This window comes from Passer montanus, unplaced genomic scaffold, assembly GCF_014805655.1.
Source record: "Passer montanus isolate IOZ18808 unplaced genomic scaffold, ASM1480565v1 scaffold8, whole genome shotgun sequence".
Taxonomy (NCBI): Eukaryota; Metazoa; Chordata; class Aves; order Passeriformes; family Passeridae; genus Passer; species Passer montanus.
The window spans coordinates 2,676,505-2,701,904 of record NW_024373256.1 but is presented as its reverse complement, the minus strand read 5'-3'; the positions used below and the strand labels follow the sequence as shown (position 1 = coordinate 2,701,904).

At 54.7% G+C, this 25,400-nt stretch overlaps 1 protein-coding gene across 9 annotated transcripts in view; it reads left to right on the top strand.

Annotated features, from left to right (window-relative positions):
- Positions 1 to 25,400, top strand: part of LOC120513241 (myosin phosphatase Rho interacting protein) — a 73,192-nt gene that overhangs the window by 3,005 nt on the left and 44,787 nt on the right. For all 9 annotated transcript variants that reach the window (XM_039732442.1, XM_039732443.1, XM_039732439.1 and 6 more), the window contains exons 2-3: positions 7,969 to 8,046; positions 9,859 to 9,924. In XM_039732442.1, the coding sequence (XP_039588376.1) occupies positions 7,969 to 8,046; positions 9,859 to 9,924 (144 nt within the window). The remainder of the gene's footprint in view (positions 1 to 7,968; positions 8,047 to 9,858; positions 9,925 to 25,400) is intronic.

Genomic DNA, 25,400 nt, shown 5'->3' with positions numbered 1-25,400 from the left:
AACATCAGGATTAATGAGCTGGAGCTCTCTAATAATAATCAGACTTAGCACTTCCAACTTCAAAGGGCTGTGCGGACGCTAAGTCCCTAATCCCGGGAGCGCTGCGTTCACGAGTTGTTTTTGTGCGTGGCTGTGCTGCTGGACGGGGCTCCGTGTGATTTGGGACAGCTACATGCGGTCCCACCACCTGTTGGAGATGTGACTGTCCCCTCCCAGGGCTGCAGGTGATGTGCCCTTGCCCCCCACAGTCTGTGTTTGACCTTCTGGGGTGCCCACACAGCATGGGGGAAAACTGGGTCAGTCAGCGCAGCTGTTCTCCCTTTGGGGAAAATCTGTTGCTGTGGGTAGTGGGCTGTCAGATCCCTTGATCCTGTGTGCTGGCAGGATCTGGCTGCTGGCAGGCATGGTGCTGTAGGTGGCTGTGTCCTGGCTGTGCCACCCACCTGTTGGCAGCTTGTCTTATGCTGCTCCTTTCCCATCCAGGGAGAAATTCCCTTTTTGTGGGAATTTCCACTTTCCTGGCAAGACACGCCCATGCTGGCACTGCACAGTCCCTCTGTAACCACCTGCAAACCTCGTATGGTGCTTGACTTTCCAGAACCTGCCCTGGGAGAATGGATGGTTCCCCTCCTGTCTCCAAGAGAAAGCCAGCCTGTCCAGTGGGACCCTTTTCCCAAGCAGCCCCCCAAGGCTCTCGTGGGGGTGACCCCGTGGGGTCCCTCCCCTGCACACTGGCTGTTCCAGGCCAGTCCATGTCTGCACACACATGCCCTTGGTCTGTGAGACGAAGCTCCCAGCAACATGGGACAGGCTGGGAATTAACATAAAAATTTCGCCTGGCCTGAATTGGAAGAAGAGCAGAGTGTAAAACAGTTGCTTTTAATTTTCTCCATGCATTTGCTCTCTCAGGGAGCTGGGACTGGCACAGATAGAGGAATTTGAGGACATCTTTCCAGCTACCAGTGTCTTTTTTTTCCCCCTTTTTTTTCCTTTTTATTAGACATCATGGCATAGATGCCCAGAGGACCACCCAGTTAGAAAATAAAGCTCTCAGACTTTTCCCACTGCCTCTTCCTGTGACACCCCTGCCCAGTGACAGGGGGTGGTTATTTCCATCTCTCCTCCATTGGACATGATCACTTTCCTACTGTTCTGGATGCTGAGCAGCTGGTGGCCAGCAGCCTTGAGGCTGCAGCGTGTCAGCGTTGGGTCACAGGCTTGGCTCTGCTCTGGGACATTGCATCCATGGGGCTGGGATGCCCTGTGCTGCAGGGGTCCTGTCCTGACTCCTTGCATTGTCCAAAGGGTGACAGGGTGAGGGATCATGTCCCGGCCACAGTTTTCCCTCCAGCTCTGCTCCTTTTTGGGAGGAAAAGCCCCCATTTTCCTGGAAAGCAGCCCCCGCGCTTGCATTCCCTGCTCCCCGCTGCTTGTATCATGCTGCAAAAATCCGCCTCTACTTGACTGATTATTAGCACTGAACAGGGGGGGATTTCTCTGCAAATGTCAAATTTGCCTCTGTTGGTGGCTGTGGAGGGCAGGGACTTGGAGGGCACAGCCAAGGGGGCTTGGGGAGCAGGCTCATGGTGGCTCTGCCCTATGGGCAGCATCCCATCCTCGGGCATGACGTGCAGGCAGGGAGGGCAGCAGGCACTCGGAAGCTGTGTGGGATACTGGTGTTGATTTGGGGTGCACTTGAACCTCCGCCTGGCCCAGGGGAAGGGACGTGGTGGCGCCTTTGGGTGCTGGAGAACCTTCCCCTTTGCTCACACTCACTTGCTGCTGGGTTTTTGCATGGCGCCGCACCTTATCTGCGCCGGCAGCCGACAGAGTGATAAATCCCCTCTCCAGCACTGTGGAGAGATGTTGCGGCTTCTCCCAGGCGCTGAGGCAGGCCAGTGGTGGGAAGTGGTTAGATATGGCTGCTTGCTGCCAGGCACACCGGCTTCAGGGCTGCTCGAGAAGGAGCTGGAATTGCAAAGTCCATTCTGTCCCGCTTTGTTTTGTTGCTGTTTGACCGATTCCCTGTGCGTGCTGCAGCCGGCTCTGCCAGCTCTCGCTCCAACAGCTCCTGGACCCAGGCACAGCCCTGGGACCAGGGGTGTTTGCACGAAGGGTGAATTCAACCTTTCCTGTTCCTCTGGTCAGTCACTCCCGCTGCCCACACAGCAAACTGTTGGGGCAGCTCTGTCCTTTGGGATTTGCCGGTGCCTGGGTCGGTGCTAGCGTTGTGCCAGGAGGGCTGTGCCATGCACAGTGCCCACCATGGCCCGTGGCAGTGGCACTTGGTGCTCCTTGTGCCCCAAGTCCAGTCTGTCCAGTCTGGTTTGGCCTTGCGCTGCGTGTGGTGATGTGTTGGTGGTGAAATCCTAGCCTGGGATTTGCAGCTCCAGCAGTGGCCTTGTGCAAATGTGTTTTGGCAGAAGAGCAGGATATGGATGGAGAAGAGACTTTCCCCATCATCCAGGGTGGCTTCCAGGAGCTGCCCAGGTCTCATCCTGGAAAAAGCACTGTTTGGGCTGAGCCCAGGGGCAGTGAGCAGCCACTTGGAGGAAGATCTGGGGAATGGGAGAGTGCTTCTGTTTCAGGAATGGTCGTGGATGCTCAGAGGCAGCACTGCAGCCTCCGCACTGGGGTTTGGCGTCACCAGGTGACAGACAGCAGAGGGGAAATGTTCTAGAGGCAGGAAAACAGGGATGTAAGCAGCTTAACTACTGAGGCTGGGCTTCATCCTGGCCCTTGGGATTGCTGCTGGAGCGTGGATTTGCACAGCACTGTTTGCAGAGCCTCCCGACAGCTGTGGTCACGGGTCTCTGGTGGGTCTCCATCTGCCATCCCCCTGGGAGCACACAGAATGTTAAGTGATGCCTGTCTCAGTTCCTAGAAGCCATGCTGTGGGCAGGAACGCCTGCTTGGCTATTGCATCCCACTCCCTCCCTGAACACCGTGTCACCTTCCCCATTCCTGCCGAGTGACGGCTGCTCCGACTCATCCATCAGCGATGTTCTCTTGGCTCCAAGGTGTGCAAAACTGTGAGCAGAGCGGAGCTGGAACGGCCCAGATTTCCTCTTTTGAGGTTGCAACCACAGTATTTGTGGTGACTTTCTCCTTGAACTGTGCCAGAAATGGGTCCCTCTCTCTGAGGAGCTCTGAGTGGGTCAGGAGACAGCACACAAGCAACGATGACCTTACTGTCCCCCCTCTCTGGGTCTGAATGAGAGCTGTCACCCTGTTGTGCTCCCCTGGGTGTGGGAAGCAGCAGGCGCTGCTGTCAGAGAGGCTCCTTTGGTGAATATTGGGGCTGACCATAAAGGTAATGGAACAAGTTCCACCTTGGATCCACCCACAGCCTGGGTCAGGTTGGGTACATCATTCTTTTGTAGGGCTGCTGGAAGCCCTTGCATCACTTCCCTGCTGCACAGGGCTCCCTGCTCCCAGTGCTGGAGGCAGAGCCTAAAGCTCCAATGCAACAATCCATTTTTCTTCCCCTTCCCGCTCAGTTGCCAAGCCTGAACAAAACAAGCCCTGCCTCCACCCGAGACAGGCTGATTACGTCTGCCGGCAGCCTAAACAGATTATCCCTCCCGCCACGCGCTCGGAGCCAGGAGTCTCTCCTGGCAATGGATTCGGGCTTCCCTCAGAACATGTGGGGTGGGTGGGCACTGCCTGTGGGGGCATCCCGGCCCACCCAGGTGTCCAGCACCCCAGCGGGGATGTGATACTCTGCCGTGGGGTTGAGTCTGGACCCTAAGAGGGGATGTGGGTGTTACTACAGCTCTCCCGTTCCACCCTGTGCAGTGAGCTCCTGCAGCACTGTGAGGCCAGCACAGCGTGGCTCTGCTGCATCCTGCGTGCCTGCGTGGTTTGCGTGGGAAGGTGAAGAGCTGAAGGTGCCATCAAAAACACAGGAGGTGTGAAAGCCTGTCCCAGCAGGCAGCTGGTTGGTGTCACAGCCCACCTCCAGCCGTGTGACTTGGTGCTCCATGGGCTGCCACACTCCTGTGACCTATCCTGCCCTCTGGAAGCGGGTGCCCTGTGGCCCTGGGGCTGTGCAGGGGTTCCTCTCTCACCCTGGGCTTTGGGAAGTGATGAGTGGCTCTGCACGTCCTTCAAGCCCAGTTCCCCGTCTGCTGGGAGTTGTGTTCCCAGTGCTGGTGGAGCTGGTTGGGGTGGTTTGTCCGTGCCTGGGCAGCATCAGCACAGCAGCCTGACAGCTTTGTGTAAACCCAGCTGGGGCCGCTTCCTTCTCCGCTTCCTCCCACCCGCCGTGCTGCTGGCTCTGGGCTGGATGCACTGTAGGCCTGAGGGGATGGAAGCATGGCTGGAACAGCGACCTGAGAGGCAGGTGAGGCGCTGGTGTGCCCCACAGCCCAGCTCCAGTGTTGGATCAAAGGTGGGATCCGATACCTGGGCACTCCCAGAGGTGTGACAGGAAGAGTGGTGACGTGGGGGTGTTTCTGCCTGAGTCAGCCTCCAGCAGTCCCAGGGATGGGGCTGGGCACTGTGGGGCTGCAAACCGGCCGCACCTCTCACGTGGTGGTGGGGTGAGTGTCACCCCACCCCAGCTCCATCAGCAGCCGCTCTCCACTCTGCTTTCCCACAGCATTTTGTGGCTCACCTTTTGACCAGGTACCTTCTGGATAAAAGCAAAGCCACCCACCCAGTGCCTGAGCACCCTGTGTGGCTGCTACCTGTGGAGAAGCTACGTGGAGCTGCCCTTTGGATATCACCGGAGCTGCCAGGAGGCAAACAGGGCCCTGCGTGGTCAAAGGCATCCTAGGAACCCTGGGGTTTTTTCTAACACCGTCCCTAAACGTGAAGTTGGACACATCTCCTTGGAAGAGGGAATTTTTGCTTTGAGGTCTTGCTTAGTGGTGGTTGTTGCATTTTCTTCCTCTTGAGGAGCTTTCCAGAAGAAGCCAAGCCAGTGGAAAGGACGTGTGATTCCAGCTCCATCCTGGTGCTCCAGCACCCCCCGGGACCTGCCTCCCACATCGGGTTTATTTTAAGCCTTGCTTCAGCAGGGCCATTCCAATGCAGGTGTGATGAGCTTATTTCAGACATTGTGTGCTAATTCATATCCCTTTCATTTATGCTTGTATCTCTCTGGGCATTTGCTTGGTTTTAGCAGGAGCTTGTTTTGGTTTGGCTTTAAAAAGCGCTGCTGTGTGTTCATTTGTTGATGGGTGGAACCAGGCTGCCCACGCTGCCTGGCTCTAATTCATACCTTTCAGCTATTTTGGTTTCAATATCTGGAATTGGATGCATCTGCCAAACTAAGTGTAGCCCACTGGTGGTTTTTTTATGATGCTGGTGCAGAAATGACCGTGCTCTGTGTTAAGGGTGTGTATTTCAGGTGCTCGGTGTTTATTTACAGACAGTTTGAGCTAAAATTGGAATGGCTGAAGGCAGAATAATGTCTGCTGGGGGGTGTGAGCCAGGCTGAGGTAGGGCAGGATTTCCTGCGTGTGATATTGGGTTAAGGCTGCTTGCTGCTGGCCCTGGTGGTGATGTCCCCTGTTGATTTCACGGTTACTTTGTCCCTGGTGTGTCACTGGGACCCGCCTGCTGCTTGCCACACAGGCAGGATGTTGTGCGGTGCTCAGTGGCTGTGTGGCTGCAGTGCTGTGGCTGGGGTCAGGGAGAGTTTTTGCACATGAGGCTTTGCTGGGTTGAGCACTTGGTGAGAATCTGTGCTGAGGCACAGAGGGGAAAACTAGGGGAAGGAGGAGAGCTGAGCCCTGCCCATAGAGCTGTTGAGAGCATCACCAAGGTGCTGCCTTGGTGCCAAGCATTGGGGATGTCACGTGCCATTGTCACTGTCATCCTCTTGTTCCTGCATGGTGGAGGCCACTCCTAAGATATTCCCAAGCCCCAGCTGCTCAGCACTCACCCCAAATTCTCTCACAGGAATTCGGGGACGCCATTTCTTCTCACAGTGACCCATTGAAGTGTCTCTGACGTGTCATCATTAGAGATTTGCAATTCTGCTTTTCCCCTGTAAAACACAGGAGACATTTGGGGTGTCTGGCTGTTTCCAGGGTGGCCGTGGCCACATCCCAGCATGGCGGGGAGCGTTGGGATCCCCTGCTCTGGAGCCCTCCCTTCGCGTGGGCCCGGATGCGTCACGGGCGGCTTGGGGTGTGCCGGGGGAGTGGCAGAGCCTGGCTCACCTGCGGGGCGCTGGCAGCGTGGGCGGCACGGAGTCGGGCACGGAGCTGGGCACGGAGCAGTGCCGAGCAGCTGGAGGTGGCATGGGGGCCACAGGCGAGCAGGGCACCAGCATCCAGGTGAGCTGGGCAGGGGTGATGGGGGACTCCGGGCCCTGTGCCAAACCCAGGGAGGATTGTGGTGCACAGAGATGCTTTTCTGCACCCCCACTGTGGTCGTGGGAACAGCTGTAGGGGTGCCCTGGGCCCCCCTAACTCCCCCAAATTGGATCCCCATCCCAGCGCTTTGTTTTCATCAGTTTAAATCTCATTTAAAGGGGAAAGGAAGGAAGGTCTACTCAAATCATGTTTTCCCAGCTGCTGGGAGAGCAACACCTCGAGCTGGTATGTCATATTGTGGAGGGGATAAGAGATTTTGTTATTTCTTTTCACTTTATAAACAGTAAAAGGTCTCCTCCGGCGTGTTTCCAGTTTGCTTACTCAGTGCTTCATGTATTTGACAGTTTCTGGTGCATAGGCAGTTTCTTCTATTGTTTGCAGGGATTTTTCCAGAGGGGAAACTTTTTTTTAACATTACAAAACCACAGAAACTGGCAGAAGGAATCTAGGGGAGGTACTGAATTGGAAACAGTTTTAAACTTTAAGGAACGGAAAAGAATGAAAGAAACAAGATTAACTGAATCAATACTAGAAGAGCTGGGAGTGTGTGTCCTTGTGACTTTTTGGCTGGGGCAGGATGGACGTGCATGGGATGTTCCACGGTGGAAAGCAATGTTCCCACAGCCAGGGTCTCCTGGAGCTGGCTGTGCTCTGGGTTTCCTCCCTCCTGGTCTCTCTTGGTATCTGTGGAGCCGCCTTGCTGGTGTGGCAATGTCTTGCCAGTCTTGCAGCAGGATTTGGCCCCAGCCCTTGCCAGGTGTTGGCTCATCGTTCACAGCTTGACAAGGCAGCGGGAGCGGTGCCCGCGGGAGTTTGCGTGGGAGGAGTGCCCAGTGCCCATCCCCATCCCACCACTTGCCATGGCATGGGTCAGCTTCACCCTGGCCACTTCTGCATCCAAGCCACCGCTGCAAAGAGCTTGGATATTTCTTTTTCCACTGACACACGGCAGTGCTGCAAGGTTCTTTCTGAGTATTCTTTCCCTTTCTCTTCCCGGCTGGCTGAATGAGCTGTTTTCCCTCCTCCTGGCTCTGACCTTCCTGTGTGCTCGCCGTGGGCCGCTGGCCGCTGCTGGTGGGGGGAGCGGCTGGCAGGGGCTGCCCCTGCAGGGAAGCAGGAGTTGGATGTGCACAGCACGGGAAGCGGCTGGGAGCTGGAGAACTGCCAGCGCCGGGTAGTTTTTCCTCTCTTAATTAACGAACGGAAAACATCGAGCTCTCCTCTGGAGTGTGTTTTTGCTTTGGAGTAGAGGCACGCTGCCGATGGCGACGGGAAGAGCCGCGCTGGGGATGGGCTCTGCCGCTCGGCAGCGCCCGGGAGGTTGGTGCTCCGGGCACGGTGCCATGCAGGAGCAGCTGTGTTTGGAGTTTGTGGCTGGGGTTTTGCCTCCTCCCGAGTCCTCGTCTCAGTCCCATTGGCACACGGTGTGTGTCACACCACGGGTTGCCATCAGACACCGCGTTCCCTGCGCTGGGAAGGCTGAGTTTGCCTGCGTGCAGCAGGCTGAGCTCACACAGCTGCCTTCGTGCTGGGGCTGCTGCAGTTTCCCGTGGTCCCTGACCATCGATTCCCTGTGGTGCTGATCCATGTTGAGCTGTTTTCCTCTGTGTGTGAGTGTTTCTTTGCTGTTTCTTTGCAGGCCAAACCCATTTATGGTGGCTGGCTGCTGCTGGCCCCGGAAGGAACGGACTTTGACAACCCCGTCCATCGCTCTCGGGTGAGTGAAACTGAGACATCCCCTCCCCATGACGTTGGTGGGGGTGGCAGGAGGAGCAGCAAGGGCTGTCCCTGCCCGTGGAGGTGTCTGTGACCCTGGGAGTGCTGAAGGCACCTCCATGCTCCTGTTCTCTTGTGCAAACCAGGAAGCTGGGAGATGTTTCTGGCAGCAAGGCTGGAATGCCTTCTCTGGGATGCAAGGTCTCCCGTGCTGGGCAGCAGCCTGGGGCACTGCAGGTGTGGGTCAGGCTCAGTCTGTGCAATTTTATTGCTTGTTGCTTTTGCTTTTTGATGTTGCTCTGGTTTGTCTGACACATGCCATGCTGCCAGGAAGGTGCTCAGGCCAGTGGGGTGTGGGCTGTGTGACTCTGAGTTGTGCTGTGACTATCAGAAAGGCTCACAGTTTTCCTTTGAGGCTTGGAAACAGCTACTTTATTTTCTGCAGCTCATTTTGAGCGTGCCCAGAGCTCTAGAGGGAGGCTGCATCCCATCCCCTAGTGTGGATATACCAATGTCAGGCAAATCCTGCAGCAAGGAAGGGGCTGAGTGGTGGTTCCCATTTGGTTCAACGCTGCAGAGCTCTGAAGGCAAGTGCTGGCAGCAGGGACCTGCAGACAGAGCAGGACACACTCAGCTCCTTCCCAAAGAGGTTTTCTTATGCCTAGCAGAAACAGCAGCATCCTGTGGGGTCGGAGCATCCCCCACTTTCCTGTCTTGGGGGGTGTGAGGCTCAGAAGGATGTGGACAGGCTGATGTCCTTTCACTGCTGGCTTGTGACGAGGACTTGCAGCCTGTCCCCAAGCTTGTCTTGCAGGGAGCTTGCTGCTGAGGCTGCCAGGATGGGGCTGTCTTGTGCGTGGGAGGGATGGCAATGGTCCGTGAACCCTCTGTCATGCAGCCAAAATGTTCTGGGAGCTGTTTGTAATAAAAAAAATTGCTCCCGAATGAAGAAGAATTGGGTTCTGAGTTCAGCCTGGGGTATATGGGTCATTATTTGGAGTCACAGCTTGTCACAGGCTTGCTGGCCTGACATAAAGGGGGCATGGGACCTGGATCTCCCCAGAATCCAGGCTGCCTGCTAAGCTGGGGCTTGTGGAGGTCCACAAGGTCCTCTGTAGTTCTGCTTGTCCCTGAGCACCCTGGACTTTGCCCGAAGGGCTGAGAAAAGTGAGATAAGAATTGCTGCACTGGGGCTATGAATCCAGGACTTTTTTATTTCAGCCTGCTCAACCAGTTTTTGCTCTTGGCTGAAAAAAACCTGGCACACATGAAAAAAAAAAAAAAAGGCAGTTTTCCAGCCAGATCAGTTCTCCAATCTGATTTTCTGTGCAGCTGCAGAGGCAGCAGTGCCAGCATGGTGCCAGGATTGCCTGGGCAGAGCCATGCCAGCAGTGCAGCCACCATCCAAACTGAGCTCATGTGCTGCTGGGGGACATCTGACATGACACCCTGTTATCCTTCAGCACTGGAATAGATGGTGCAGGATGAAGCTGAGGGCTCAGAGCATTTAGTCTGGAGATCTTTCTGGTGTTCCCAGTATTCATTTAATGAACCTGAGTCATGAGAGGTTTAGTTTGGATATTAGGAAAAGGTTCTTGCCCCAGAGGATGATCAGGCTCTGAACAGGCTCCCCAGGGAATGGTCAAGGTCTCAAGGCTGCCAGAGCTCAGGGCAGTCAGCATTGGGCAATGTGGGCTGGTACACACAGACCTTTGGCAGAGCCCTGCCAGCTGATGTGCAGCTCCAGTGCTCCCAGCAAGGCCCAGGGGCTGGTGGGCACTGCCATGACCCACCTCCATGTCTTCTCTTGCAGAAATGGCAGCGTCGCTTCTTCATCCTCTACGAGCACGGGCTGCTGCGCTATGCCCTCGACGAGATGGTGAGTGCTGCCTGGCTCTGTCCAGGCTCTGGGGATCGGCTGGGTTATCTGCTGCCCTTGGAGTGCTCTGCCAGGCTGGAGGAGAGTTGTGCTCGCTGGGTTTGACTCTGTGCCAGGCTGGGTTTGTGTGGGAGCTCTGCAGAGGATGGGTGGGTGTTTCGGAGGCGTGCCAGTCCCTCCTGGCATGGCATTCATCAGTTGCTGACAGATCCCACGCTGGCAGGAAGTGCTGGAGGGGGTCCCCAAGGTTTTTCCCCCTCCTTTTTGCCCAGTTTCCCGGTGCCAGCTGGGTTTTGCTTGTAGTGAATCACCTTGGCAGTGTCCGAGAAGGAGGCCCTGCCTAGCGATGCCCGTGGAAAGTAGGTCAGCTGGAACGCCCTGGAGCTGCAGCTTGTCACCAGCACTGCTCCCATCAGCAAAAGGGGATCAAAGGAAGGCAAACCCATTCACTGTGAGCTGCAGAGTGGGGCTGAAGAGCCCAGTAGGTCAGTCCCAGGAGCACCCAGGAGTGCTGATCTATCCTGCTGGCTAAGGGAAGCCCGTGGGAGGGTGCCCAAGGCTGAGCAGGCTGGCACAGGGAACACCCTGTGCTGGGCAGGAGGCTCAGGATACCAGCTGGAGAGAGCACACCTGTGGGACAGGGACACATGGGGACCTGTGTCTGTGGCAGGGAGGCTCCCTGAGAGGTCAGTGTGCTTTGGTCCTCCTCCAGTATCTTCTGTGAGGGCACTGTGGAATGAGGAGGCTCGGCGAGTGTGGCTCAGATTTCATGCTGTGTTTGTTTGTATTTTTACTTGGGGTTGGTCCAAGTGCCCTAAATAATTTAAATGTCTTGGGTAGGAGCAGTGGAGGCTTTAATACATTTTCAGTGTCAGCATCCTCGCTCTGCACTGGGCTGGTGTTTCTTGTCCTACACTGACAAGAGGGTGCTTTGTGTCTGGGTGGAGTAGGGAGATTCTCCAGTCTGAGGGTAGAGGTGCAGGAAGGCTAGGAAACACAATCTAGAATATTTTTTTGCTGTTTTGCATGCAGAGGAGATTGACCTGCCCCAGGTTCTGCCACATCTGGGCAGCAGCAGACAGGCAGTGCCCCAGCCCTGTGCCACAGGGGCCAGAGAGCATCCAGAGGACAGCAGGAGCATCCTGCAGTTCTCCAGGCACCTGCTGGGCTTTTTTCCCTTGAGAAGGGAGAAAATAGAAAAACACAAACAGAAAGGGAAGGTACACGTGTGCAGCACGGGACGGTGTCCTGGGCAGTGTGACAACACTGTGCTGGCTCCTGGACTCGCTGCCCCATGACCACTTGTGGTGTGATGGATCCCAGGAGGGTCTGATGCAACAGGAGACCTCCCAGGCAGTGGCAGGCTGGGATTGAATGGCTCTGCTTGAACCTTTCAGACATTAATTTTGTGGGTTTGGCAATTTCTGCTCATATTAAAAGTGGAATTGGAAGAAGGAGTGAGCCTGGGAGGGGAGTCCTGGGCTGGTGGTGCTGATGGAGACATTCCTGTGCCTGGCCAGGGAGGTTCTGCTCCTGGCTCCCAGCAGGCTGGAGAGCAGTGGGGTGTGGAGGGACAGCTCAAAGCACAAGCCCAGGTTGAGGAGACCTCAAGGAGTCCTCAGAGATGTGAGTGCTGTGGTACTCAGACTGTGGAATGGGGCAGCATTGGGCACAGGGAACCTTTTGCCATGGGATGGGTAACGTTTGGTGTTGGATTGGAGCGTTTTGGGCATGGAAGGTGGGACAAGCAGGCACCAGCTGTCCTGCTTGTCCTGTTCTCTCCTGAGATCTGCCCAGGGATATCCCAGAGCTGATCCTGAGTCTGTGCTTCTGCTTGGCCACCTTCTTTCTGTGTGTCAGTCATTCTGTCTGTCCTTGCTCTGCCGTGGTTCCAGTCTGAAAACAAAATGAGTTTTGCATGATGGCTGTGATGAGAATTTGCACAGGCTCTGGACCTTCATCCCCACTGCACCAGGCTGAGCTGCCTTACCCTGGGGTCTCCCTCTTTCAGGCTGGGTGCAGTTGGTGGCACCCAGATCCAGCCTGGCCACTGGGAATGCCCAGGAGATCCCACCCCCTTCCCTCTGCAGGGTCCATGCCAGCAGCTGTTCCCAGCTCTGCCGAGCCCTGGCTAAGCTGAGCCTGCTCAGACGTGCAGAAATTCCTGCCTCACGACTGTGGGTGGATGTGGAGGTTCTGTGATCCCTTGGGGATGCCTTCCCATCCTGAACATCCACGATTGCACCCCAATGGTGGCTTCCTTCTGCTGTTTGATAAACCTTCATGCTGGACTGATGATGACAGGGGCTGATGCTTCTCTGCAGCAGCTGGAGATGACAAAGCCACTCTTATTGAGGGAAAGCAGGAAAGAGCAGGCTTGGGGCTGCTGTGTTGTGAGTGTCCAAGGACAGGTTTCAGTTCTCCTGGTAAAACACCCTGTGGTCTCCAGTGAAACCACTGCCATGGGAGAGCAGCCTGGCTCGGTGGTGCTGGGGTGGTCTGGGAGGTTTTGGTTGGAATTTGGGAGCTGCCACAAGAATAGTGCTGGGCTCAGGGGCCAGAGCCAGCGAGTGGCAAGTGCAGAGCTTTTGCCTGCCTTTGTTTTGATTGCTGTGATCTATAATTAGCGGCCGAGGTCGCTATAAATAGAGCCCGCCTGCGTGGGAATGGAAAGGCAGGAGGGGTTTGTGGGATGGAGAGCACTGCCATGTCCCTCCCTGGGCCTGCAGGTGGGCCCGTGGCCTCAGGCTCTGCCTGGGATGGATCCAGATAGAGGAGCGGGTCTGGATCTCCTGGCTAGCTTCTTAGTGAATCACTGCATCTCCAAGCCAGGCCTTGTCTCTGTGCCTCAGTTTACCCCTGTGTCGCTTCTCTTGAGCTGGGATTTTTACTAGGTTAGCATGTTGCATCCTCCCTGGGGGTATTCTCCTGTCACATCAGGCTTCCTTTTGGTAGCTGAGACTATTAATTTAGAGGCTTTTTGCTTTGTGCATATGCTGGTTTGAAAACAGGACAAAATTCAGGCTTGTCTGGGAGCATCTCAGACTCGCTGGTGCTGTGGATGAAAGGCAAGGTGAGAGCATCTTCTGGATGGGCTCTTCTAGTTTCCCTGCAGGGATTCAGGAGGAGCATCCCTGGGCATGACATTTTGCAACAAACTGACCTCAGTCTGTGTCTGGCACTTCCCAGCTTGATGAAATGTGTGAGCTCTATCTCTGCTCTTTCTGTTTCTTGCTGGAGTCAAATTGCTTTGTGAAATTGGGAAGGGATCTAAAAGGATGCTTGAATCAGTAGTCAGCCACCTCAATACAAAGTTTGCTGGGGTTGGATGGTTGTGTCCTCCATGGTGGTGTTGCAGACCCTTCCTGAGCTCACAGCAGGGTGGTCCTGCTCCTAAATCAGGAACTCAGATGGATGATAATGTCATTAACCTTAGCACAATGGAGCAGACATCCCTGCTCCAGCCTGTGATGGCAGGGAGGGAGGTCAGGAGGGAGCTGGGGGCTGATGGGACTGGGGTGAGATGGAGACTGAGGCCAGCCTGGCATCTGGGAATGGTTAGGGAGCAGTGGGACCCCTGGGCTGGGTGTATAAATAGGAGAAGAGAGGCCAGCTCAGAGGTGGGAGGTCTGGCACTACACAGCAGGGCTGCGGGGTCACATCTGGAGACCTGCTCGGCCCCAGGCTCCACTCCTGGCCACAGAAACCTGAGGAACTGATAAATGGGTAAAAAAAGAGAATGGTGTAAGCATTGGTGGCAGCTGGAGGGGGATCAGAGGAAGGGATGCATGCTTGCTGATGCTGTGATCCACAGACCTGTGTGATTATTGTTTCCTAATTCACTGCTGTCCAAACACCTCTTTATTTGGAGGAAAGGGGCATTTAAAAATGTCACTGTCAGCAGAGCTGTGCTGTGTTGATTTTCATTGTAGTTACCTCCTCTGTCATCTGTATTGTTTTAAGAAGCCGAGAGCCCGTGTGTGTTTCCCCCCTCCTTTTTAGATCAAAGCAGTTTACTTCAGTTTTGGCACAGAATTGAAATTCATTGGCAGGGATTAAAAACGAACCTTAAACATCCTGGCCTCTCTGTCCTTACTTTTTCCACACATTTTGCCATTTAAGTGTTTCCAAGCTCTCCCTGCCCCCTCCTCCGTGGGAGCACCAGGCTTTACAAACCCCATTCCCCTCATCCCCAGTAGGGACACAATTTTGCCAGTGCCTCCGTTTGCCAGATCAAGACTTTCAGTTTCTGTTTAGCATAAAAAGCCTTTGGCTTGAATCAAAGCATGTTTAAAATTTAAAGTAAGCAGAGACAGAAAGGCTGGGTGGGAGTGACTGTGTGAGGCTCAGACGGTGACAGGGACGCCCCCATCCCAATTTTTTTTCAAGACTGGATGTAGTCAAGTCAGGGTGGACAGTGATCTGTGAGGTTTTATGTGGGATGTTTGGTGTGTATCTCATAGATGATGCAGTAGACATAAGGAAATGATGGGAAAATTGGGAAGCAGAGATCCTTTCTCCTTCAGGGAATCTGGGCAGGAAGGGGATACCTGAAATCAGGGTGCAAGGGAGAGGGGACAAAGTACATCATTGTGGCTGCTCTAGAGGAGCTGCAGAGACAGCACCAGTGCTGGTGACTCTGAACAGAGATGAGAGATCTTTGAGGAATTTGTTGTGTTTAATTTCCAATACTGATTTGGGGGAGAAAAGTCCATGAACCTACAGGGAGCCCTGGGAACTCATTCCCTGGGACATTGCTGAAGTCAGGACCAAGCAGCCTTGAAGGGGTGAGAGGAGGATACACAAATCTTCATTTGTATTTTTATATTGTCTGCCTTGGTGCTGATGCAAGTGTCATTACTGGGGCTGGGTGTGGGGATCCCATAACAGTGGCTTTGGGGTGTTCATATCTTCCCATTTCTCTCTGCTCCAAGTGTCTGGCCCCAGTTGCTGTGAGAGGTGGGTCCTGCTGTCAGGACACCCCGGGCTCCTCCAGGAATGGTTCCCTACATTTGCTGAACCCTCTTCTGGTTTATGTCTTTTAGTTTGGGAAGGTAAAACTGCTGAGCTGCAGAAGGAGAATTTGGGAGGGGGCTGAGGGAACAGGAAGCTCTCCTCCAGGATGGCTCCATCACGAGTCCCGGCAACTGACAATGGCCAGGGACATCACTGGGGCCCCAAAAGTGCCTGGGTGTATTGTGAGCTTTGGAGAACACTGTTGTCCACATCCAGATACCCCAGGAAGGACATTTCATGGCTGCAGGACCCTCTCAGGAGAGGCTCTGGTGGGAAACAATCCACGGTGGGAGGTTTGGGAGTTAACAGGCAGAAAGAGGATGAAAGTGGAGTTGAAAGCTCAGTGCAGCCAGCGACCTCCTAACACAAGCTGCTTTGATGACCTGGCCCAGGTGCTTCCTTCCTGGAAACAACACAGCCCCTATTGTCTTCTGCAGGGCGAGCCACAAAGCTGGAATTGCTCTTAGGCTGAGCAGCAAGGACGGGTTCAAGTGGCTCCATCCTTCTGCTTTTTCCCCACTCCTCGTCCCTCGGGACCTAGCAAAGATGTTTCTGTAGAAGACGTGTGCCAGAGGCAGTGAGGGAAGTGAGCTGGAGTTTAGATTGCATTTATCTTGTTCATGGGGGAGCAGAGTGAAACAGGCACTTGCAGCAGCTGCAGTTCCTTTGTGACTCCTGGACCTGTGGCTTCCAGCCTGGCTGTGGGCTCTTGGTAAAGGAAAAATTGTATCTACTGGAAAAGGTTAAAGTGGAAATCAAGCTCTGATGGCATTTAGGAGGGAAGATGTCAGGGCTGGCAGTGAAATGACGCAGCTGAGGCTGAGCAGTTACCCTGGCATGGGCCCTGTGGTCCCCCAGGCAGCAGGGGAAGGGCAGCAGTGGGTGCCTGATCCCAGCTCGTTCCAAGCCAGGGCAGTGCTGGGCTCCCAAGCATCCCCCAGTCCCTGGGTGGCCATGCCAGTGCACATGTGAATGACCAAACCACCCAAGGAACCAACAAAAACCCCATTTTGTCGATGTGCCTGCAGAACATCCCTGAGCCCACCAGCTGCAGCCATGTGCTGGGGATGGGGTTGGGTTTAATTCTTTCCACCATATCAGGTCGGTGAGGAGCACCAGTGGGCTGTGGGCTGCAGGTTGGGTGATAGCATCCCTTTCCCTGCTCCTGGAAGCAGCAGCATCCCAGCAGCTGGCACATCCCTCTTCCTGCTGAGGATCATGTGCTATCCTGGCACTGACTGGTGGGATTCAGTGCTGCAAACCCCTCAGTGACAGCTCAGCGAGGAGGACGAGGACATGAATGGAACAAGGCAACAAAGCTGCTCCAAAAATCAAAGCGCATTCCCCCTTTTTTTTTCTCCCGGCAGAGATTCCGCATTCATTGATTGTTGACATGACATATGTGGCTTGGAGAAAGGCAGCGGCAGCTTCTGGCAGGGGAGGAAGGGGCTGGGGGGGCCGGAGGGGTTCTGCAAGCCGAGATGCTGATTACCAGGGGCAGCAAATAGCTTGCAGCTGCCTGCGCTCAACACGCTCTTTGTGGCGCTTGCAGCCACTCTTTGGACGCAGCTATTTTTAATTTCCCCACAAAGCAAAGGGGGTGGGCGATGCTGCTGGCGTCCCCCCTTCCTGCCCCCCGCTCCCAGCCCGCCCTGCGCTTCCCTGCTTCCTCCCACCCTCCGGGGAATGTGGGGAGCTGCACTCCCTCTTTTTTTGGTGTTCTTTTTATTTTTTTTTATTTTTTTTTGGGTCTGCTTTGGGAGCCGGCCTTGGCTTCCCCCCCCCACCCTGCGCCAGTGTGTGCGGGGAGCTGGGAAAATGCAGAAATAAATAAATACGCAATTAGGCAGGCGTCCAGCCGTGGAGGGGGGCGTGCTGCAAAAGGAGACTCCGGCCAAATTTTGGAATGCCTGAGAAAGCGGCTGGAGCTGTGGGCGAGCGCGGGGTTGTGGCTTCCCACCAGAGCAGGGGCAGCTGCGACCCCCGAGGAGGAGGAGGAGGAGGAGGGTGGCAGCTCCCAGCCCCTCTTGGGGGCTTTTCCCCACTGGCACCTCACTGAGTCCAGGACAGGACGTGTTTGTGCTGGAGCCTGGTGAGAACGGGGGTCTCAGCTGCTCTTGCCTCGGCTCAGGAGTGATTTTTCCATCAAAAGCCAAGTTGTGCCCTCTGTTCAAGCAGCAACACGGTTCGGGGTTAATAAATTACTTATTTGCAATCTTTGTTTCTCTGTTAGGTAAGCATTGGTGAATATGATATTTCTGCTTTATCCCAGGCATGAATTATTCATCAGGTTTGGAGGCTGTAAAAGGGACGTCAGGTTAAAACTTGCGTGGAGACAAGCTGAGGTCTTCAGTGAGGTTTTGTAAACAGCTTTTCTCAGGGTTACCAAGTGCAGGGTTTTTGCAGGAGTTTTCCCCCTTTTGTCTATGCTGTTTTAAGGTATTTCTGGTGAAAAATGAGAATTTCCAGGCATATTTGGAATTATTGGTCTTGCTCGTTTACTTACTATAGGTTGAAAGATACAAAAGTAGGAAAGAAATGCCATCAAAATACTGTTTTTCCTTTATGGAGGACCAATTATCGGTCTTGCTCGTTTACTTACCATAGGTTTACTTACCATAGGTTGAAAGATACAAAAGTAGGAAAGAAATGCCATCAAAATACTGTTTTTCCTTTATGGAGGACCAGATGAAAACATGTGAATGTGCTCTTGGTAATATTTATTTTGTAAGAGCTTTTTATTTTGCCCTGTTTCTTCAAAGCTACAGATAAGGCTCTTCCCTGCAGTCACTGAAGTCTGACTGCAAGCAGACAACGAGATGAAACAGCCAGACAGCTTTGCTGAAAGTTGAAATTACCATAGGTAAATCACGTGTGCAGCAACTTCACTTACCCTTCACCTCCTTCCTGCAGGCTCTGATCCAGGAGCTGGTTTGTGGGAGTGTGTTACAGCCTTGTGCTCCCACAGCAGCACGGCTCCTCTTGTGCTGCTGCAGGAGAGAGGTGCTGCATGTGGAGCTTGGGTGCTGCAGGAGCTGGGGAAAGCAGGGGAGGCCCCACCTTCCATGGAGGCTTTTTCCCCCCTGTGTTTTTCTGACATGCACACCACGGCCATGCCACATCTCTGCTGCCATGGGGCTGCAGGGAGGAAATTCTTCCCTGTGAGGGTGGCACAGGCTACCCAGAGAAGCTGTGGCTGCTCCATCCCTGGAAGTGTCCAGGGCTGGGCTGGATGGGGCTTGGAGCAGCCTGGTCTAGTGGAAGGTGTCCCTGCCCATGCAGGGGGCTGGAACTGGATGAACTTTAAGGTCCTTTCCAGCCCAAACCATTCTGTGGCATGATCCTGGGGATCTTGGCTCTTGCACCCCCCAGGCCTTGGGTGCTGTGGCTCCAGGTGCCATAGCTGTGGCTCTCCATGATTTTATGGCCAGATTTTAGGGCCCTGGGAAGCTGCAGTGAGGCTGTGGGCTGCTGTCCCACTGTGACCCATGGCTGTCCCCACTCTCCTCCCCGTTCCCTTTGCTGTGGGTGACTGGTCCTTGGGCAAAGGAGACAGAGGGAACAGGCACACAGTGTGGTTTTAAAAGTGTCCCAGCAGCATCCTGAGCTCATACGGGATTTCCACCTGTTGTGATGGTGTGACTGGAGAGAAAGGTGGGGTTTTGGAGCACACCCAGCCCTGGCCCTTTCCTCCACATTTCATCAGCCCTGCTGCGATCGCATCGATAAAGTCACAGGGATCACCAGGGCGCTGGGGAGCTACTGGGATATAATTAGGGTTTTGGTTCACTTTCCTGGCTGCTTTCCCGTTAGGGGAGGGACAGCAGGGATTATGGATGGAGCAGATGTGTGGAGGGAGGGGATGTTTGGCTTGCATGGGTGGTTAATGCCATGTACAGGCCAGTACTGGGGGTGTGAAGTCTGTCATCCCAGGCATGGGCCATGGAGAAACCTCTTGTGCTCATCCCCCTCACATGCACTAGCCCCACATTGCTCCCCTCTGCTGGGATTGCACAGCTGCTCCCAAAGGAGGGGTTGGGAGCAGCACATGGCTGTGAACTCCCTCCTCTCCCTGTACTCTACAGGAGCCAGATGTGAGCAGCAGGTTTAGGGAGAAAATGCTGCTACCCTGGGATGGTTCCAGCAGCCCTATGTGTTAGTCATGAATTTTTCCTGGGCATTTACAGCACTTCTTATCCCAGGTGCCACTTGCCTTTGAACCTGGTGGTGCCTGCCTGGCCAGGACAGCTCTTTGCTATCAGTGTTAGTGCCTCCGCTGCGTCCTACCTGTGGCAGCAAAGCCCAGCTCAGGCTGCTGCTGGGTGGTCTCCTTCCCCCACAATGTGTGTGTGTGCCTGTTGGGAACTTTTCTCCTTGGAACTGCCCAGAAGGCTCACATTTTGTACCATTTGGTGGGATGGCCAATGGTCAAAGCTTGGAAAACTCTCTCCAGCCATCACCTCAGCTGTTGGGAAGGTCTGCAGGGTCCAAGCTGGTCTGGAAGTTGCTGGAAGCAATGCAGGGTGAGTGTGGGGTTTTCTGTAGGGGCGTGGGGGGCAGGATGTGGCTGCTGCTTGGTTGGCCAAACCAAGCCAACCTCTTTGGCTTGGGTTGGCCCTCACACCTCCAGCTGCAGACCCCCAGTGCCCTGGGAGCCCAGCCTCCTGGTATTCCCAGCCCGGCAGGAAGCTCTGCAAAGCTCATAAGAGCGGCGCTGGGGAATAATGAGATTTCCAGACTAATTTGGCCGGATTCAAGAACTTCCACTGAAGCATCTGCGCCCGTGGGAGTTGCCTGAGCCTCCGGTGGGTCTGGTGCTGCTGATCCCCAGGGCTGTCATCTCCCCCTCTGCAGATCTTGAGTACAAGACCCTGCATTGACAGTCCTGGGGAGTGAAGGTGGGGTACCCCACCACGGCGGCTGCAGGGCCTGAAATTATCCAGAGCTCCAGACAGTGGCTGTTGGAGGTGGCTCTTCATGGCTGTGATGCTGCTGATGGCTTGGTCTGTCCCTGTGTCTTTGCAGTGATTCCTCTGCTTATTTGCATTTGCAGGAGAGGTTGTAGGATGGCTGGGGAGGAGGAGACCTGTCCCTCCTATCCCTCTGGGCTGGAAGGGAGAAGTGTTTACTTAGTGGGAGGTACAGGGATTTGATTGATCTAATTTGCTGCTTTCCTTGGATGACAATTACCTTGGTCATGTTCCCTCACCCCCATGAAGCAGAAATCCAGTTCCAGCTGGAACTGGGGCTGGCCAACATGGGTAGAGGTCATCCTGCCTCGATCCAAGCTTTCCTCCTCCTGAGCTGTGTCCAAAACTGGCATCACTGTGTGCATGGCCATCTTTGTGTGTGGGTGACCTTAGGGAGCTGTGGTTGCTGTTTGGTGGAGCCCCTGGGTGCTGTGGAGGCTGTGAGCACCGAGGTGGTGCTGAGCTCCTGCACATGTGTGCCTGGCAGGGACCACCTGGGACTCGTCTCCTACACTGAGGGGGTGGAGGATAAAGTTGACAAGGCCAATTTGGAACAGTGCAATTTAAGATTCAAGTATCAAGATGCAAATGAAGCCCGTTTTTCCTTCCCACCTCCAAACCACTGCAGTTCCCTCTCCAGGAAGCTCCTGTCATGATCTCTGCACCAAGCTCTGGTCTGTCCGTGCTCTTGCCGGGGTTTTGCCATCGGGCTGATTACCATGACAACTTGCTGGAAGGCTGCAGATATTTGCTTCCCCCTTGGCTGTTGTGCCTGTGCATCTGGGAGCAGGGAAGATGCCAGGCTGGCAGCTGTGAGCAGATGGGGTCGGATCTGTTATCATGTATTCCTCCCACCCCCCTCCTCCTCGGGGAGGAGGACATTTTGCATTTTAAATGCATCTAAACCCCATAGAGAAAGAGGGAAAAGTAACTTTTGGGTTTGCAGGGCTGCAAGGTGCTGCACTCCTTTGGCACTGCAGGACTGACAAATGCCTGTGCATTTCTGGGCTTCTGCTTTGGTCCCCAGAGAGTTGGGATGGGGCTTGAGCAGATGCTCCAAGCTCTTTGTACAGCGTTTGACTTTTAGTTTGGTCCACAAACAGCCAGGATAGCAGCTCAGAGAAACCTTTGGATACCCCATCCTGGTGGGACCTTGCTGTCCTTCCCGTCATGGTGCCAGTGTTTCCTGCATCTCTCCCTCTTCCTCTCCAGCAGCACTGGAAGTGGAACGTGCATATTCGTGGTTGCAAGCTTCCCTGAAAGGCTCCTGGATTTGTCGGTGCTGTGAGGACCTAGAGGGTCAGACACCAGTGCTGAGGGAGGTTGAGCCCACTTGGTGACCATCACTGGGTTTGCTGACCCTCCCTGCCCAGCCTGGGTGGTTGTGCCAGGACTGGATACGGCTGTTCCCACCATGCACAGACCCCTCAGAGGCTGTTCAGCAGGAAAGAGGTTAACAGGAAGGAGGCAGGCTAGGCTCTGGCTGCCAACTCCGACCCTGCTTTGGAGTGGGGAGCAGCTGGGAGCTGCAAGAGCAGTGCAAAAATAGCCTTATAAGGCCAAGACAAGCCGGCTCCAGCCTCTGCACAGCCCCGGCCGGGCGCGCTCCGCTCCGGCACCCACTCGCCGGATGGGTGCCCGAGGGGACAGGGCTACAAATGGCATGTGTGGCCCCAAACTTGCTGCCTGGGCACCCCTGGGATGGGTGCTGGCCATGCCTGGCTGGGGTGGCACTGGGTGGGAGAGGAGCCCGAGGTGCACCCGGGCAGTTGCAGGCAGCTCCCGGCCTCGCTCAGTGTTTAGACTCGCTGGCTGTGGACATAAACACCAACGCTGCTTGAAAGCGGCCCCTGGCTGAACTCTCCTGCCCAGCCCCTGCACTTCACCCCCTTCTCAAACTGCTCCCCGAGGAAGAAAATTCCATCCCACTGGCAAAAGGGGAGCTGATGTTGTTTTATGTCCTGGTGGAGGCTCAGGAGGGCTCTTCAGGGGCTGGCATGTGGGGACAGGTGTGTGTGGCACTGCTGACCCATCCCACCTCCTTGGGGTGGGTGACACTGTGGGGAATTCCTTCAGCAAAACAAATCTCAGGAGCTGCACCTGTGATGAGCAAGCCAGGGTCAACAGTGGGGCTGGGGGAAGTGGCATTTGTGGCATTTATCCATCTGGGGGATGTTCTGCATTGCTGGCTGCACACCAGGCCAAGTGTCCCCTCCCCTTCTTGTGCTGGCACAGGTTTGTTGCCAGTACAGAGGCACATTGGTAGGTGCCAAGGCCACATCTGCAGAGCACTGCTTGTACCTCTGTCTGTGAAAGGGGATGATGGCTTCAGGCTGGTGAATCCAGGCAGTGGTGACATCTGGGGGAATCTTCCCCTGTTTCTTGCACAGGGGCACAAGGTGTGAGTACAGAAGTGCAGGGGACGTGTTGCTTGATACTTCCCTGTAGATGTGATATCTGAGGATGTGGTTTAATGGTGAACATGGTGGTGGTGCTGGGTTGATGGTTGGACTGGAAGATCTTAAAGGTCTTTCCCAACCTTTATGATTCTATGATTCCCCTGCCAGTGGTAAAAACCTGTTTTTCCATTGCCTAGTGCATGGCTGGAGGTTTCTCAGTGGCTTTCATTGAACAGCAGATGCTGATACAGGAAGTTTGCAGCTGAGAAAGGTGTGCTCAGGTGGCCAAGGTACCTGCCTCTTGCTTGGATGGCACAGGGAAAGCAGAGCTGCCACGGGGATGTGGGAGCACAACCTTCTGCTGCCCTTCAGTGGGTGACTCCTCCAGTCCGTCCTTTTGCAGAGCCTACAGAGGTTGTTTTCAACCTCTTTGTCTAATTTAATAAATCCAGGATGCTCAGCCTGCCAGCCAATCTATAAGTGTAATAAAATCTGCCCACCGCAGCGCTCCGGCCCCGTTGTGGCCCTGTCGATCGCCTCGTGCCTGGTGGCAGGAAGCCCAAAAGGCTCATTAAAGCCCTGCTGCTGTGCCAGCCGTGCCTGCCTGGCGCCTGGGCAGCTCAGGGCAGGCTGAGCCAGCCCTGTGTGTGTGCACAGAGCATCCCCAGCCGGGGTTTGGGAGCTGCATCCCCAGCTGGGATTTAGGAGGTCATGCCTCGCCTTGCATGGCTGAAAAGGGCTCCTCTGCAGCTCCCTGAAAGGTGGTAGCCAAGTGGGGGTCAGTCTCACAGCTAACAAGTGATAGGACAAGAGGAAAAAGCCTCAAGTTGCTCCAGAGGAGTTTTAGGTTGGATATTAGGAAAAATTGTTTTAATGAAAGAGTGGTCAAGCATAGGAACAGACTGTGCAGTGAAGTGGTAGAGTCACCATTCCTGTAAGTGTTCAAAAAACACATGGATGTGGTGCTTAGGGATGTGGTTTAGTGGAGGACCTGGCAGTACCCTGGGTTAATGGTTGGAGGTGTTTCTATGATTTTGTAACTTTCCCAGGAGTTGGTGCTTTCTTGGCGGCCTCCAGGTGGGAATGGTGGATGTGGCTCTGGGTTAGGCTCCCAGTGCCATGCTGGTGCTGGGAGCTGTGTGTCCAAGCTCTGTCTGTGCCCTTGCCAAGCCGTGGCTGTCTCCACATTGCCCTGATGTGCCCATGACAGTGTGACAGTGAGGTTTTGCTCCCTTCTGTTTGCATCCTGCCTGGAGCACTGTGATCAGCTGAGCCCAGGCCCTGGGATGGGTGAAGCTTTTAGCAAACACAGGAGCTGCCTTTGCAGAGGGCTCAGGAGTGCTGTGAGTGAGCAGCACTCAGCAGCCACCTTCATGAATATTTTAGCTGGGAGAATTAACATTTGTCAAGGCACATTTCTGGAGGCAGCGTGGATGTCTCTTCCCCAGGCGCTGCAGGCTCGCTGCTGCTCCAGGGCAGTGCTGGGAGCCAGGGCAGAGCCTGCCAGATCCTGAGCCCAGAGTGGGACAGCAGAGCTGTGATCTCCCCTGGGACAGCCAGGCCCTGGTGCCAAGGCAACCAGCCCGCCATGCAAGATAGACAAATGGTTGTGGGTTGTTTTTTTTTTCTCTTCCCCTCCTGGTTCTTGGCAGAAAGTAAAATGTCCCTTTTGTTTGGTTTCCTCCTCCCCCTGCCCCATCGCCTTTCTTTAAAGGTTGTGTTCCAGATTTCATCAACCCACGTTGTGTAATAGCCCTGGCCAACGGGTTGGGCATTGGCCATGTCCCATGGAGGCCATGGCAGAGCCCCTCCTCGGGAGCCTGACCGTGGGGTTACCTGCTCCAAAACATCCTGTGTACAGCTCCTGAGCAAAGCTCCCTTGTATTTTTTATCAAGCTGCTATGATACTTGTGTGTTAGAAATGACAGAGAAAGTCCTTGGAAGAAAATTCAGAGATTTTTAAATGGAAATAATCCTGGTTTTCTACCTCAGCCCTGCAATGCCTTATGGAAATGAGGGACTTTGCAGATAAACCCTTTTGATTTACAGCATCAGCTCCTGTACCTGGTGGTTCATCACCCATGAAGCATCCAGCACTGTGCAGGAGGATGCACTAATGCCCTGCTTGGGATTTCTTCCTTCAGGCTTCTAATGAGTCCCCATTCTTTCTTTCCCTCCTTTCCACTGCCCAGGGAGGGGGCTCTGCAGTTGCTGAGCTCTGCATCCTAGGAGCATCCATCCAAAGATCCCTGCATCTCATCCAGAGGCTGCTGATGTTGTTGATGTGGAGAGCCTGGCATGACTCACGGCCTGGGCACCCAGGGAGGGAGAGGAGGAGGAGGAAGAGGAGGAGGAGAGCGCTCTATAGGCTGTGTGTGTTACAGAGAGGGACTGGGAGCACGTGTGTGTGTCAATAGGGATCTGTCACTCCAGAGGCAAACAGCAACACAATTGTTTCTTGTCTCTGGTTCCTCTGCTGGTACTGGCAGCCTGGAGAGCTGCTCGTGTGATGCAAGTCTCCTTTTCCTGTGCTGGTGAGGGACAGGCACTGCTCGAGTGACTGGGCTGGTGGCAGCTGGTGGCCTCAAGGAGAGCTGCTGCTGCTGGTGGTGGCCTTGATGGTGTCCTCTGCTTCCACAGAGGTACACCCTGCTGTGCTTCCACTCCTACCCCTGGTTAAATGACACACCCAGCCACCAGATCCAGTTCTGGGGTACCTGTGGGCTCCATCCCATTGGCAGCAGCCTGGGAGAGGGCAAAGGCAGGGCCAGTGCCTGGGGACAGGGCTGTCCCTCAGCTGGGGACTGGCACCAGTCAGGAGCTGAGGCTGAATGTCCATTCCTGCCTCACCCAGACACGAAGCCACCCTGGGGTCTGGTGCTGGGTTCAGCCTTGTATCAAAGCATCTGCTCTTCAAGGGCTGGTTGAAATCCCAGCCCTGTTGTTTTGGTGTCTCTGCCATGCAACACTTCTCTGCTTCTTCATTTATTTATTTATTCATTCCCTTCCAACTGCTGGAGCCACGCAGTCTTCACGTGGCCAGGGACCAGCTTTGCTCACTCTTCTCCAAGGTTTCTCAGCCTTGAGAAGC